We start from the raw sequence: 12,979 nt of genomic DNA, 5'->3' as shown, positions 1-12,979 counted from the left end.
GTGAGTTCATTCTCTTGACTGTCATAATAGTTTCATGAGAATATATGTCAAAATCTGTAGAATCGAAACCTTCAAATATGTGCTATTTATTATGTCAATTATTTTTTAATAAAGAGGAAAATCAAAGAGGATTTTATCCAGTGGATGAATTTGAACTGAAGGGGGGAAAAAGTGAAGTAAGAATAGCATGTATTAAAAGACTAGAAAGAACCAGAGTTGGCTGAAAAAACACTGCAGCATTTTTCAAAGCGGTGAAAAAAGAACGTGCTCACTCTTGGTGGGAATGCTGTCTGGATCAGCTCTTACGGACAACAGTAGAGTTCTTAGAACACTAAGACAAGCTCCCATATGCCTCAGCGATTCCACCTCGAGGCATCCAGCTCAAGGACTCAAAAATAATCCAAAAAGTCATATGCAGACCTATGTTCAGTGCTTAGTAACAAGAGTCAATATAAGGAAATAATTCAAATGTCCAATGACAAGTGAATGGATTTTAAAAAGCTGTAGCACAGATTTACAAGGGCTACTATTCAATGGAAACAGTATTCAGATACCGAAACAATAAAGGTAGTGCCTAATAATAAATCAAAGGATTGCAAATAGTCAAGCACCCTTTCACATACTTCCAACAAATAACATAATATGATAAAATTTCCATTTCACAAAACACTTCTAACTTTAAAAAGAGTGACTAAGCCTCAGTAGACTTACACTTCACAACTGCAGGTCTGTCTTTTTTCTTTGAAAATCAGGATTTAAAGTTTTTAAGGGCTTCTCATGCAGTATGTATAATAGTTAGAGTAACTTTACGGGCAGGAGGAGAAGTGAAGGAAAGGAAGCTGGATGGCTGATTTAATTTACATGCAATTTACAAATTAAAAGCTAAGGCCTGTTGAGCCAAGTTTGAGCCCTAGCATCCCACGTGGTCCCCTAAGCACTGCAAAGAGTGACTCCTGAGTGCAAACCCCAAAGCATTGTCAGATGTGGCCCCCCCAAACAAAAAGCAAACAAAAAAATTAAAATGCTAAATCATGTTATACATTAACCTTTTGCGTATACAGAGCTAAAAAGTATCAAAGCATTTATTAAAAAACAAAAGTAGTAAGTGCTGAATGTGTCAAGAAAAGATTTTATAAAATGAGTAGCTGACAGGATTTTAGGAATAAGTATCAAATTATCCATTCAGAAGGTAGAATGTCAATCAGATGATCTGTTCATGAGGTACTGAAAATGAATGCCAGAGGAAACGTGGAAATTTCAATTTAAACACAGTCTGGAAACTTCAAAGCGATGTGAAAATATGGCTTCATCATAGAGGCATGAAGAACTGGTAAATGAAAGTGAAATCAAACAGCAGACTTTCTTCGAGCATTCACCACAAATTCTGATTAGGTATCTGTGACACTTTCGGATTTCCAAAGCACATAATAAAACACTAAATAAACTCCACATATATATTGAAAGAACACTTCACCGGGGTAAAGTGGAGTTCAAATTAGAACTGCTCTATAGGATTCACCATCTTAATAGATCAAAGAAATGATGGGCACATGAGTATAGCAAAATTATTTCAAAAAATGCTGTATTTCATTCTTATTTTTTTTAAAAAGTAGTAAAATGGCAAGGGAGACAATACAAGGGTTAAGGTACTTGCCTTGCATGCGCCTAAGATTCAATCCCCAGCAACAAATGTCGGTCCCTATCCCTTCATTGCTCTCCTCTCCCGCATCACTGGGAATACCCCTGGCTATCCTGGAGTGGCCCTGGAAGCCTCTGTATCATCACCAGAGCCCCACTGACCTCCAACATTACAAGTCCCAAGAGCCAGGACTGGTCGCTGGGCCACTCTTAGCACCCGGGAGATCTGGGAATCTATTTTCAAGATGCTCACAAATAAAGACTATTTGCTTTCAATTATATTTTTAAATCTTTAAGTATTTTTAAAATAAGATTTTTTTAAAAAAATAGTCTCGTATGTGAAGGGAACACCAAGTAAAATGTGGTTGGAGATCCCGCGAGAGAAGGAAGATGCATGCTAAAAGTGGACTAGAGACTGGACAGGATGACCACTCAATACCCCTATTGCAAACCACAACACCCAAAAGGAAAGAGAGAGATCAAAATGGAATGCCCACCACAGAGGCGGGGTCGGGGGGGACAGGATTGGGGGGGTGGGAGGGATACTGGGTTCATTGGTGGTGGAGAATGGGCACTGGTGGAGGGATGGGCTCTCAAGCATTGCATGAGAGAAAAATAAGCACGAAAATGTGTGAATCTATAACTGTACCCTCACTGTGACTCACTAATTTAAAAATAAATTAATTAAAAATAAATAAATAAATACATTTATCTCACACACACAAAAAAATAGTCTCATATGTAAGGGAAACAGCAGAAACATTTAAATGAAAGTAAGGAAGAAAAAAGTTCACCATTACTAGTTCCAAACATAATGCTTGATACCAATAAATGGAAAAAAAGATATAAAACTTAAAAGGAATTAATAAATTCACTATACTTTTCAGATGTTATACCACATATCCAGAAATTCAAAATAATCAACTGAAAATGCATTGTGAACAATCGTTCTGTACTACACAGAATGGGCATTAACATTAACATTTCAGAAAGTAATGTAGTAAAGGAATTCTTAATAGAAACACAAAAAAGAGAAACCCAAAAAGAAGTTTAAGTGTTTGGTATACTAGTTAAGTATGAAGAAAACTTTAAAATCTTGCTTCAGAAAACTGAAATCAAAAGCAATGAGAATGAAAATGATAAACAGGACTTCCATGAGATAAAAATCTATGTTCTTCAAAAGACACCATCAAAATAGATAGATAACCCAGAGAATTGTCACTCTCACTGTCACTGCCACTGTTATCCCGTGATCATCAATTTGCTCCAGTGGGCACCAGTAACGTCTCCACTGTGAGACTTGTTACTGTTTTTGGCATATCAAATACGACACGGGGAGCTTGTCAGGCTCTGCCATGGGGGTGAGATACTCTCGGTAGCTTGCCGGGCTCTCGAGAGGGGCGGAAGAATCGAGCCCAGGTTGGCCGCATGCAAGGCAAATGCCCTACCTGATGTGCTATTGCAAATCATATGCTGATATATCCACAATACAGAGAGAACTTTAACGATTAATAAAACAGCAGAAATTATAAATGGGCAAGATTCAAAACGACATGTCCAAGAGCCAGCCCCGACAGCCAAAAACCTCCAGAACTCAACCGCCACCAGGCTCACGGCCACTCTCCACACACTCGGACAGGCCTCACCCAGGAGTAAATCTATTCCTGGACATCTCATACTGTACAGCACCAATATACCAAGAGTAATGCACCACTTTGATTGGGAAGGCAACCAATCTTAGGAGGAAATATATTTATACAGACACAGATATAAGCACACAAGGCTCAACCTTTAACAACACGTTACTAATCTCTTATAGAATGGCTTAATGGCTTCTGGGTGAAATACAACAATCTTCACACACTTTCCTCTAAGAAACCTTTTTTGTCTTATTTTTTAGCAGATTATTCATAACAATAAAAATAAATTTATTTCAATCCTGCTTTGGGGGCAGGGTTTGGGGTTCGGGATGGAAATACAGTGGTAGAAAGGTGTAATGGTAGTGGGATTGGTGCTCAAATATTAAATGTAATCAAATATTATGAGCAGCTTTACAAAAATAAACTTTTTTAAAATAAATTTTTTTTTAAAAAGCCATGTCCAAAGAATATGTGATGAGCAGGGACTGAAGAGATAGTACCGCAGGAAGGGTACTTGCCTTGCATGCGGGCAAGCAGGGTTCGATCCCCAGCATCCCAAATGACCCCAAGCCCCACCAGGAATAATCCCTGAGCACAGAGCTAGGAGTAAGCTAGGAGTAGATGAGCACCACAGGGATGGCAGAGAGAGAGAAAGAGAGGGAAAGGGAGAGGGAGAGAGAGTGAGAGAGAGAGAGTAGGAGGGAGGGGAGGAGGGAGGGTGGGAGGGAGGGAGGGAGAGGGAGAGGGAAGGAGAGAGAGAAAATGAAAAAAGAGGAAAAAAGGCAATGAGCGCATGAAAGATGTTTGACATCCTAAGTCTCGGGGAAATGCAAATCGAAGCCACACTGAGTTACTATTTCTAATCCATGAGAATGGCTGTGAACAAAGACAGGCAACAAAGAAGGAATATTAGTGAGAATGTGGAGAAATCAGAATCTTAATACACTGCTAACAGGAGGAAGGATGGTGCACCCATATTTAAAAAGTTTGGCAGGCACTTAAAATATTCAACACAGTCTAATAGTCTAACCGCTTAAGCCAGTGTATCTATCCCTAGGCATTTACACAGAGAGATAAAAAGATTATGCTCACACAGACTTGCACAAACATGTTCAAAGTAGCATTATTCACAATGGCACGAAAATAATGCAAACATATGTCTTGCTAAAAGGTAAATGAATAAAATGTGGCATCTCTATATACTACCTAGTAAAGCACAGCGTGTCTGTAGAGTAGAGGTATCTAAATAACAGAGTATTAGTCCGTCCTTAGTGCTGACATGGTATAACATGAATGTGCCTTAAAAATACTACCATGGGATTCCACCTGTAAGATGTCAAAGGGCAGAGGGGTTGGAGAGATAGTATAAGGGACTTGCCGACACGCAGTGGACCCCAGTCTGATGCCCGGCACCAGCACGACCGCCTAAGCACCACTAAGAGAGATCCCTGCGCACAAAGCCTGGAGCTGACCCTGAGCACCGGAAGATCACCACCAGGTGTGGTTCAGAAACCACCTCTACGCTCGTCAGGTATTTGACTCCAATGGATCAGAAGCAAATCACCAGGAGACAGCACGAGTGGTAAAGCATACACAACATATGAGAGTCCTGAATTCAATCCCCGGTTCCACATGTCCCCTCAGCACCAATGTGTATAGCCCTGGCAGCCCGAGGTACCACGAGTGGCCCCAGAGGCCACTGGCCAGAACGCTGACCTGTCCACTCACACCAGCGGGCTAGGTATGGCTCCTGCTCTTTATGGGGGTTATTTTTTTGTTTTGTTCTGTGTTTTATTTGGGGGCACTCCTGGAGATGCTCAGGGGACTGGATCTACACTCAAGATTACTCCTAGCAGTGCTCGGGAAACCCATGGGAGCCTGGGGATTGAACACAGGTCAGCAGCATGCAAGACAAGTGCTTTACCCACTGTATTATTGCTCTGGCCCTGGTTTCTGTTTTTAAAAAATAGAAGGCTGAGAAGATCATGGGGCTGGAGCACATGGATTCCTATACAGCAATCGACTGCTGAAAGGCCAACAAAGTGATATACAATAAGCACATTTAGATGAAATCCAAGAGGCAGCTACTAATGTTTCTTATTATTTGACACAGCAGGTGGGGCATTTGCCTTGCACACAGCCGACCTGGGTTCGATTCCTCCACCCTTTTTGGAGAGCCCGGCAAGCTACTGAGAGTATCCCGCCCGCCCAGCAGGGCCTGGCAAGCTACTCGTGGCATATTTGATGTGCCAAAAGAGTAACAATAAGTCTCACAATGAAGACATCACTGGTGCCCACTCAAGCAAATCGATGAACAATGGGACGACAGTACTACAGGGCTACTATAAAAGTACTCAAGATATTCTCAAATTCAATGTGAGCATGTTAAAGAGAAATTGGGTAACTGCCTGAAATAAACGAAATCACCTCTGTCAGGTCAGTGTGCTAGGTATACACAGGCAATTCCAAAAGCAAGCTAAGCCACAACACTCCACTGACAAACTCCTAACAAATAGAGCAAGAGACCAAAAGCCAAGGAATTTTCTATCTAGGCTTTTACTGACACATGAGCCCATGATACTACAACTTGACTTTCCAATCTCCTTTGGTAATGTAAGTTTGCCTGCTATCTTGATTATTCTCCAGGCACATAAATACTCCATTAATACCTACTGTCTCTCTTCTGACCTAGTTAAAGGGATTCTGAAATTCTTACCATGGTAGATTTCTGTTTGATTGATTCTGTCAGTCATGTGATCATTAGGTGACACAGATCAGTCTTACATTTGTCAACAGCAGGGGGAAATGGCTCCAGTGCTCCTTCTCCCTGGTATCAGCCATATAACTATTTCTCCCCACTATTTCCTCCCAAATATTTAATTTAAAAAAATTAAATCTTTTCAGAGAATATGTTGAAAAAAATTAACAGGATTCTTTGCGGGTCAAAGAAAAAGTCAAGCAACAAAGATCAGCAAAATCAAAACTATTGCAGATCTAAGTTCACAAGTATAGAAATTCAATTGTGACCATCCAAAGCCATTAAAAGTTAAACACAGGTTGAAAAGACGCTAAGAAAGGAATATCAGAAATGCTTCCAGCTTATAATATGATGATGGCTCTCAGTATGGAAGGCCAGGGATTTTCAGGCATCAAAACTCTGAGAGAGGCTGTCGTCCAGTTTACAGCGGGCAGCCATCCTACCAGCAAGCTGCTATTCCAGACTCACACAAAATACAACCTGGACAATCCCATGAAATCCCATGAGACTAACTTGCTGCTTCTGTGGGAGTTTCAGGGTGCAGAACCCTAAACTCCTCCAACAGGAAGAACGCACAGTCTCATATCAATCTCTTTAGACAAAGAAGAGGCGATTTGGGGAAGCAAACCAAAAAAAAATGTGCAACTGAAGAAAGAAGGCAGAATTCTTCACAAGGGAAATTTTAGTATCTCCTATGTTTCTCAAAAAAAAAAATATTTTAACATCCTCACCAGTAAACAACATCTAGTGGTGCAAAGTAATTTTTCATTATCAGGTCAGCAAAGTAAGCTTCTGTTTCCCGGCAGGCAGTTCCATTTCCAATGACCACTGTGCTGCAGCTTTAAAGGACAAACAGAACGAGAAAGTCAGTTCAAGCCATCAGGAGAAAAAGTACAGGATACACGACACTGATATTATGCATTGCTCTGATTCGCTCATGGAGCTAAACAACCTCCCGCTCTTTCACCACAAAGATACAAACTTCTGTGGTTTTGTAAATGACTCTGCCCTAAACTTGGAGAAAGAGACAGGGAAGAAGTATTTTAGTCACACTCAAGAAAGTGAACTTTCTTCCTATCGAAAAAGAAACAAAACTAGACATCAGTATGTAAAACCCTGGAGCATTCTAATAAAAAACACAGTGTCAGAATTACAGAATATATTTTCAGATCATTTCTGAAGCTTCTAACAACAACTACCTCTATTCCTCCACCCTGGGGGGAAGGGGAGGTTGGGTGCTATGCAAACAGAAGAATTCCGTGCTCACATCTGCTCAGATTACCATCTGATTACCATCAGTGGAGGGTGCAGAGGTAGGAAGCAACATTCCTCTGAAAGACCCAAATGTGGAGTTTTCCAGCAATGTCCGCAAGCATGATTTACACGCTTCCTCAGCCTCCCCCAGGCACTTCCCTTAATCCCTCCCTCCACACTAAAGGCTGCAAAAGATCTCTGCTTGGCTGAGCCACTAGAGAACAGCAAAAGATTACTGATTTTCATACTTGAAATTCAGCAAAAGCCGCTTTATTCTCTCTGCCTCTTGGAAGCCTTGTCCAGAATGCAAGTAAAACACATCAGTGTGAAGTATCTGACCTTGAAAAAAAGAAAAGAAAGAAAGAAGTCATTTTATAAGAAATTATTAAACATAACACACAGATGATTTTGTTAAGTGTGTTAAAAGAGAGCAGGGATCTGGTTTGTGTTTTAAAATACAGTCTGAGGGCTAAAAACACAGTACAGCAGGTAAGGCACTTGCCTTGGACACACTGACCCTGGCTCCATTCTCAGTACCACTAAAGGTCCGTTGAGAACAAACCCAGGAATAGGCCTCAAGCAACCCCACATGAGTCCCAAAAATCCAATCCCTCTCATCAAAAGAATCATCCTATAACCAACACATTGAAGCATAAAATTCATAAGTTAGCTCAGTGGATTCAGCATAGTGAAAGTTAAGGAAAATCTCAGCTAAAGAGAGCAGATGTTAAAAAGACATTTAAAAATTCTGGAGATGTCAGATATGAAATGAAAACAGAATGAAGCTCAATCTACTATGGAAAGCATAGTAAGCATTTTCACAATTGCACGGGTGAAAAAAAAAGTGGATCAGAGGGGCTGGAGAGACAATACAGTGGTAGAGGACTCGCCTTGAATAAGACCAACCCAACTTTTTTCCCTTGCACCCCATATGATACCCCCGAGACCCACCAGGAGTGATCTCTTGAGTGCAGAGCCAGGAGTAAGTCCTGAGCACCACCGGGTGTGGCCCCAAAATAAAAAAATAAATAAAATCAGAAACTGAAGCTAGAATGACAGTAATGATTCCAATGGAAGAGGAAAGAAAGACAACATTTAGGAAAAATAAAATCTAAGAAAAATATCAGTACCCACTAGTAGGGTAAATAACAATTATACCAGATGAAGATATGATGGGAGCAGAGAGCATATGCAAAAATATAGCTAAGAACTATATTATATCCCAATTATATCTTATAGAATATAAGAACTATATTATCCCAAGCCTAAAGGAAATAAATAAATGTCTAGAAAACCAAAAGAAGACCCAAATGTCTGAATCCACAACAACCTACACCACACTATAACTCTGCTAAGACTACCAAGAACTTCATCCCCAAACTACTAAATAATGAGGTTAGTAAATTGACAGGACATGAAATCAAAACACATAAATTTATTGTACATCTGTACCAAATAATGAATAAAAGGAAAATTAAATTAGAACCGAATCCATAAAAATACTGAGGAAAAGAGAGCAGAACTCCCCAAGATACTGACTTCAATGGTCTTCAGTGAACTGTAGTAATTGCATTGAGTACATTGGCAAAAGAAAGTAAAAACAAACAAACAAAAAATAAAACCAAATGGGTCTACAGCAAACTGAAAAATTGCTGTACCACAAAAGAAACCAGGGCTAAAATCAAGACACCCAAATGCATGAAGCAAAATATTGGTACAGCACACATCTGACAGAAGGCTAATTAATATCTTAGATCTATAATGCACTCACAAGAACTCAACAACAAACTCATCAAAGGGTAGGGGAAGAGCTGAACAGAGACTCAAAGGAGTCGTGTGGGTCGAGAGACATAATAATACACATGGGAAGGCTCTGACCCCCAACCCTGATTCAAGCCCTGGCACTGGATATGGTTACTCAGCAAAAGTCAGATGGGCCCTCCCCTCCCCAACAAATAAACATACAGAGACACATGAAAACAAATTCATCATCGCTGGTAAGCAGGAAAATGCAACTCACAATGGTAATGAATCATCAATGAGAATGGTACACATAAAAGATATCCCTGAGCAAGCATGCTTCCTTTCAAGAGAGAGAAGATTATCCCATGGGAAACAGATATTCAGAAAGCGAAAAGTAACAGAAAAAGTAGCAAGAGGACAAAATACAGATCTGACAAAACAATAAAAACGATTTTTGATATTTAAAATACAACCAGTGGACCAGGGATATGGCTTGATGGTAGAAAATGTGCCTCACATGTAATCTCTGGCACCAAGAAAAAAAAAGTGTATGTGTATGTAAGTCATTATACAGATATGAAAACAGAAAATTTAAACATCAAATATAAATAAATGCACAATAAGATGTTGAGTGTAGGATAAAGAGCAATTAAAGTCTGAATCTAGGGGCTGGAATTACAGTACAGTGGGGAAGGTTTTTGCCTTGCATGAGGCCAACCCAGGTTCAATCCCTGGTATCCCATATGATGCTCTGAGCATTGCCAGGAGTAATTTCTGAATGCAGAGTCAGTAGTAACCCCTGAACAATGATGGGTGTGGCCAAAAAAAGCATAAATAAATAAATAAATAAAGTTTGTATTTAATTAATCATCATTATTGCCACTGTGAATAAAGATTAGACACAGCAGGGCCGGAGCAATAGCATAGCAGGGAGGGCATTTTCCTTGCACGCAGCCAACCCGGGTTCGATCCCTGGCATCCCATGTGGTCCCTGGAGCACCACCAGGAGTGATTCCTGAGTACAGAGCCAGGGGTAACCCCTGAGCATCACCAGGTGTGACCCAAAAAGCAAAAAAAAAAAAAAAAAAAGATAAGACACAGCTTAATCAACGGCTGAACAAATAGCAGTACTCCTACATTATTAAAAAAAAAATTTTAAATAAAACAAAAAGTTATTTAAATATATCTTTAAAAGATAGAAAACAAAAAAAAGATTAGACATAAATGGTAGAAATATGTCAAACAATTCGAACAACAAGTAACACAAACTTGACCTGAATTTCTGGGTGCCAGTTCCTGTAATGTAAAAAAAAAATTTTGAAATCTTAAAATATAATAATATTGACAAGTCCTCATGAGATATGTGAAAATTAGAACAGAACAACAACTTTTATGTAAAACAGCTGAAAGACATGCTTACTTGTAGGAGAAATTATCGCTATTTTGCAGCCGTGCTTATAACCAGGATCCACCCCCATCAAAGTGCGCCCTGGAACAGGGCTAGTTAACAGGAGCTGGCGAAGGTTCCGCCCAAACATCATCACTGATTCCTTCTCTGCGTCAGATGTTAGTTTGGCTCTTTAAGAAAAGTAAAGAAGAAAAAGAAGGTACTTAGTTACTGTTTTCATTTACCCTAATTTTCTTCCAGAAAACAGAACAAAGTTCATTATATACAGTTGTCACCATGTGGTATTTGTTATATCACAGTAACTTAAAAAACTATGTTGAATCTATTTTTACTAATTGCAGTAACACATGATACCACAAACTACTCTAGAGCAAAATTAACAAGTGTGTTTTACCAGCTTCCTTCTTCAACTGTCTCCTATGAACAGTCCTATGTATTCTCCTATATATACTCTCGCGTATACAAAATCTCAGTTGCTCTCTCTGTCTATGAGGCAATGCACAGATACTTGAACATACCAAAAGGGAGGTCAAACTAAAGTTTATCAGATGATTTAAAATATGAACATGTAGGGCTAGAGAGATAGTATAGTGGGTAAGGGGCTTGCCTTGCATCCAGCCAACCCGGATTCTATCCCCACCATATGCTCCCGTAAGCACTGCCAGGAGTGATTCCTGGTGCAGAGCCAGGAGTAGTCCAAGCATTGCCAGGTGTGGCCCAAAAACTAAAATAAATGTTTTAAATAAAATATAAACACGAACTTAAAGTGATAAATTACTGAATCATAAGTAGCCTCCTCCATCAACAATTTTACCATATATGTATGTAATCTTCTCGCTCTATTCCATCTCCTAGATTTACTCCTTTGTCATTCTCACAGTGATGTGTTACGAGCATAGATACTGATCATCACTAAGAACCATGCTTCATGTAAACAAGTCAAATTTTATTCACACAATATTAAAAGCCTTGTTTCCAAACTTTTGCTAGAATAAAAATGTCAATAAAGAACTTGGAAAATAAGCTTTACACTGTTCATCTACTTAACAAATGTTGCTTAAGACATCATCTCCCAGAGCCAAAGAGATAGGATAGTGGGTAAAATCCTTGTTTTGCATATGCCTGGTCACTGGCACCCCATTTGGCCCCCCAAGTCCATGATTCCTGAGCAGCATTGGGTGTGGCACGCGCACGTGCGTACACACACACACACACACACACACACACGCACGCCAGCAGTCACAAGAAAGTGGATAGTACTAAAGCAACTCAATGCACCTAGAGGGTATCAGGTTGAATGAAGTGATTCAGAGGAAGAACAACTACCAAATGACTTCACCTACATGTGACTTATAAAGAAACCAAGTAAGGAAATGCACAGTACTCAATGAAAATAAATCCTTGGACTGGGACCACAGACCTACGGCTGCCAAGTGGTGGGAGGGGCGCCAGGGTGTGGAGAAGCCGTGATGGACCAGCAAGGACATAAGGTGGTAGAGATACAGTAAAGCTGCATATCAAAAGTCCTGATAGCAGCTGTAGTGCTACCATGTTATCTCAACAATAATAAAAATATTTTTTAGAAAGATGTTGAAGATCACCGCTCACCTCTGTCCTTCTGCTGGGCCACTTAGATGCCCACTTTAATATCTGCTCATCGTGGCTAGTAATTACTCATTCAAACAACTCCCAGTTGGAGTCACAAACGTTCATTAGCTTTCTCTCTTCGTAGTAATAAATTTATAGTATGCTCCTCTGGTTTCCTTACCTGATTTTTAGCTTCTTTAACCTGGAAAAACTGCCACCAACTAATTTATCCATTAATTTCACAGTTTACTTCACCCAAGCCGTAAAACCATTTGTTTGGGTTGGCCATTACATTGCAATACAGATATTACAGAACTGGCTGGGGGCATACTTGAAATAACTGGGATTTTTATTTATTTATTTATTTATTTATCTATTTATTTATTTTGGTCTTAGGGATCACACCTGGCCATGCTCAGGGGTTAATCTTGGCTCTGCACTCAGGAATTCTCCCTGGCAGTGCTTGGGGGACTACATGGGATGCCAGGGATCAAACTTGGGTCAGCCACATGCAAGGCAAATGCCTTATCCACAGTACTAACGCTCCATCTCTAAATGGTCAAGATTTGAAAAGCATATCATGTAAAGAATTATGTTTTATGATCTAAGTATGTGATCACCTCTGCAGATTAAAATCTAAGCTTGAGTTTAAGACTGTGATTCTAATGATGGGCTAATGGATCAATACACATTTATTACATGTCTTAATGGGCTTGTTATCATACAGAGTAATAAACAGCAAACAAAATTATATAACGCAAGATGCACACCTGAATTCTCTACAGAGGAGAGGACAGATCAGGCGTTTAAAAGAATCATCCAATGAGTCACGTAAAATCTTCATTAACTCTGGTCTTGCAAAGCCACGTGGTCTCCACCTGCAGAAAAAGAAAAGTCCATATTCAAACTAATGCAACAATGACCATGAAAAGACTTCCAGGAGAGGAGAGA

The 12,979-nt window shown here is 39.8% G+C and overlaps 1 protein-coding gene across 1 annotated transcript in view; it reads right to left on the bottom strand.

Annotated features, from left to right (window-relative positions):
* SRBD1 (S1 RNA binding domain 1) overlaps positions 1 to 12,979 on the bottom strand; it is a 208,839-nt gene that overhangs the window by 150,322 nt on the left and 45,538 nt on the right. The window contains exons 11-14 of the mRNA XM_055123433.1: positions 12,799 to 12,906; positions 10,454 to 10,611; positions 7,539 to 7,629; positions 6,768 to 6,875 (exon numbers count right to left, since the gene is read on the bottom strand). Coding sequence (XP_054979408.1) covers positions 6,768 to 6,875; positions 7,539 to 7,629; positions 10,454 to 10,611; positions 12,799 to 12,906 — 465 coding nt within the window. The remainder of the gene's footprint in view (positions 1 to 6,767; positions 6,876 to 7,538; positions 7,630 to 10,453; positions 10,612 to 12,798; positions 12,907 to 12,979) is intronic.

Source organism: Sorex araneus, chromosome X (genome assembly GCF_027595985.1).
Source record: "Sorex araneus isolate mSorAra2 chromosome X, mSorAra2.pri, whole genome shotgun sequence".
Classification (NCBI taxonomy): Eukaryota; Metazoa; Chordata; class Mammalia; order Eulipotyphla; family Soricidae; genus Sorex; species Sorex araneus.
This window is presented reverse-complemented; position numbering and strand designations above follow the sequence as displayed.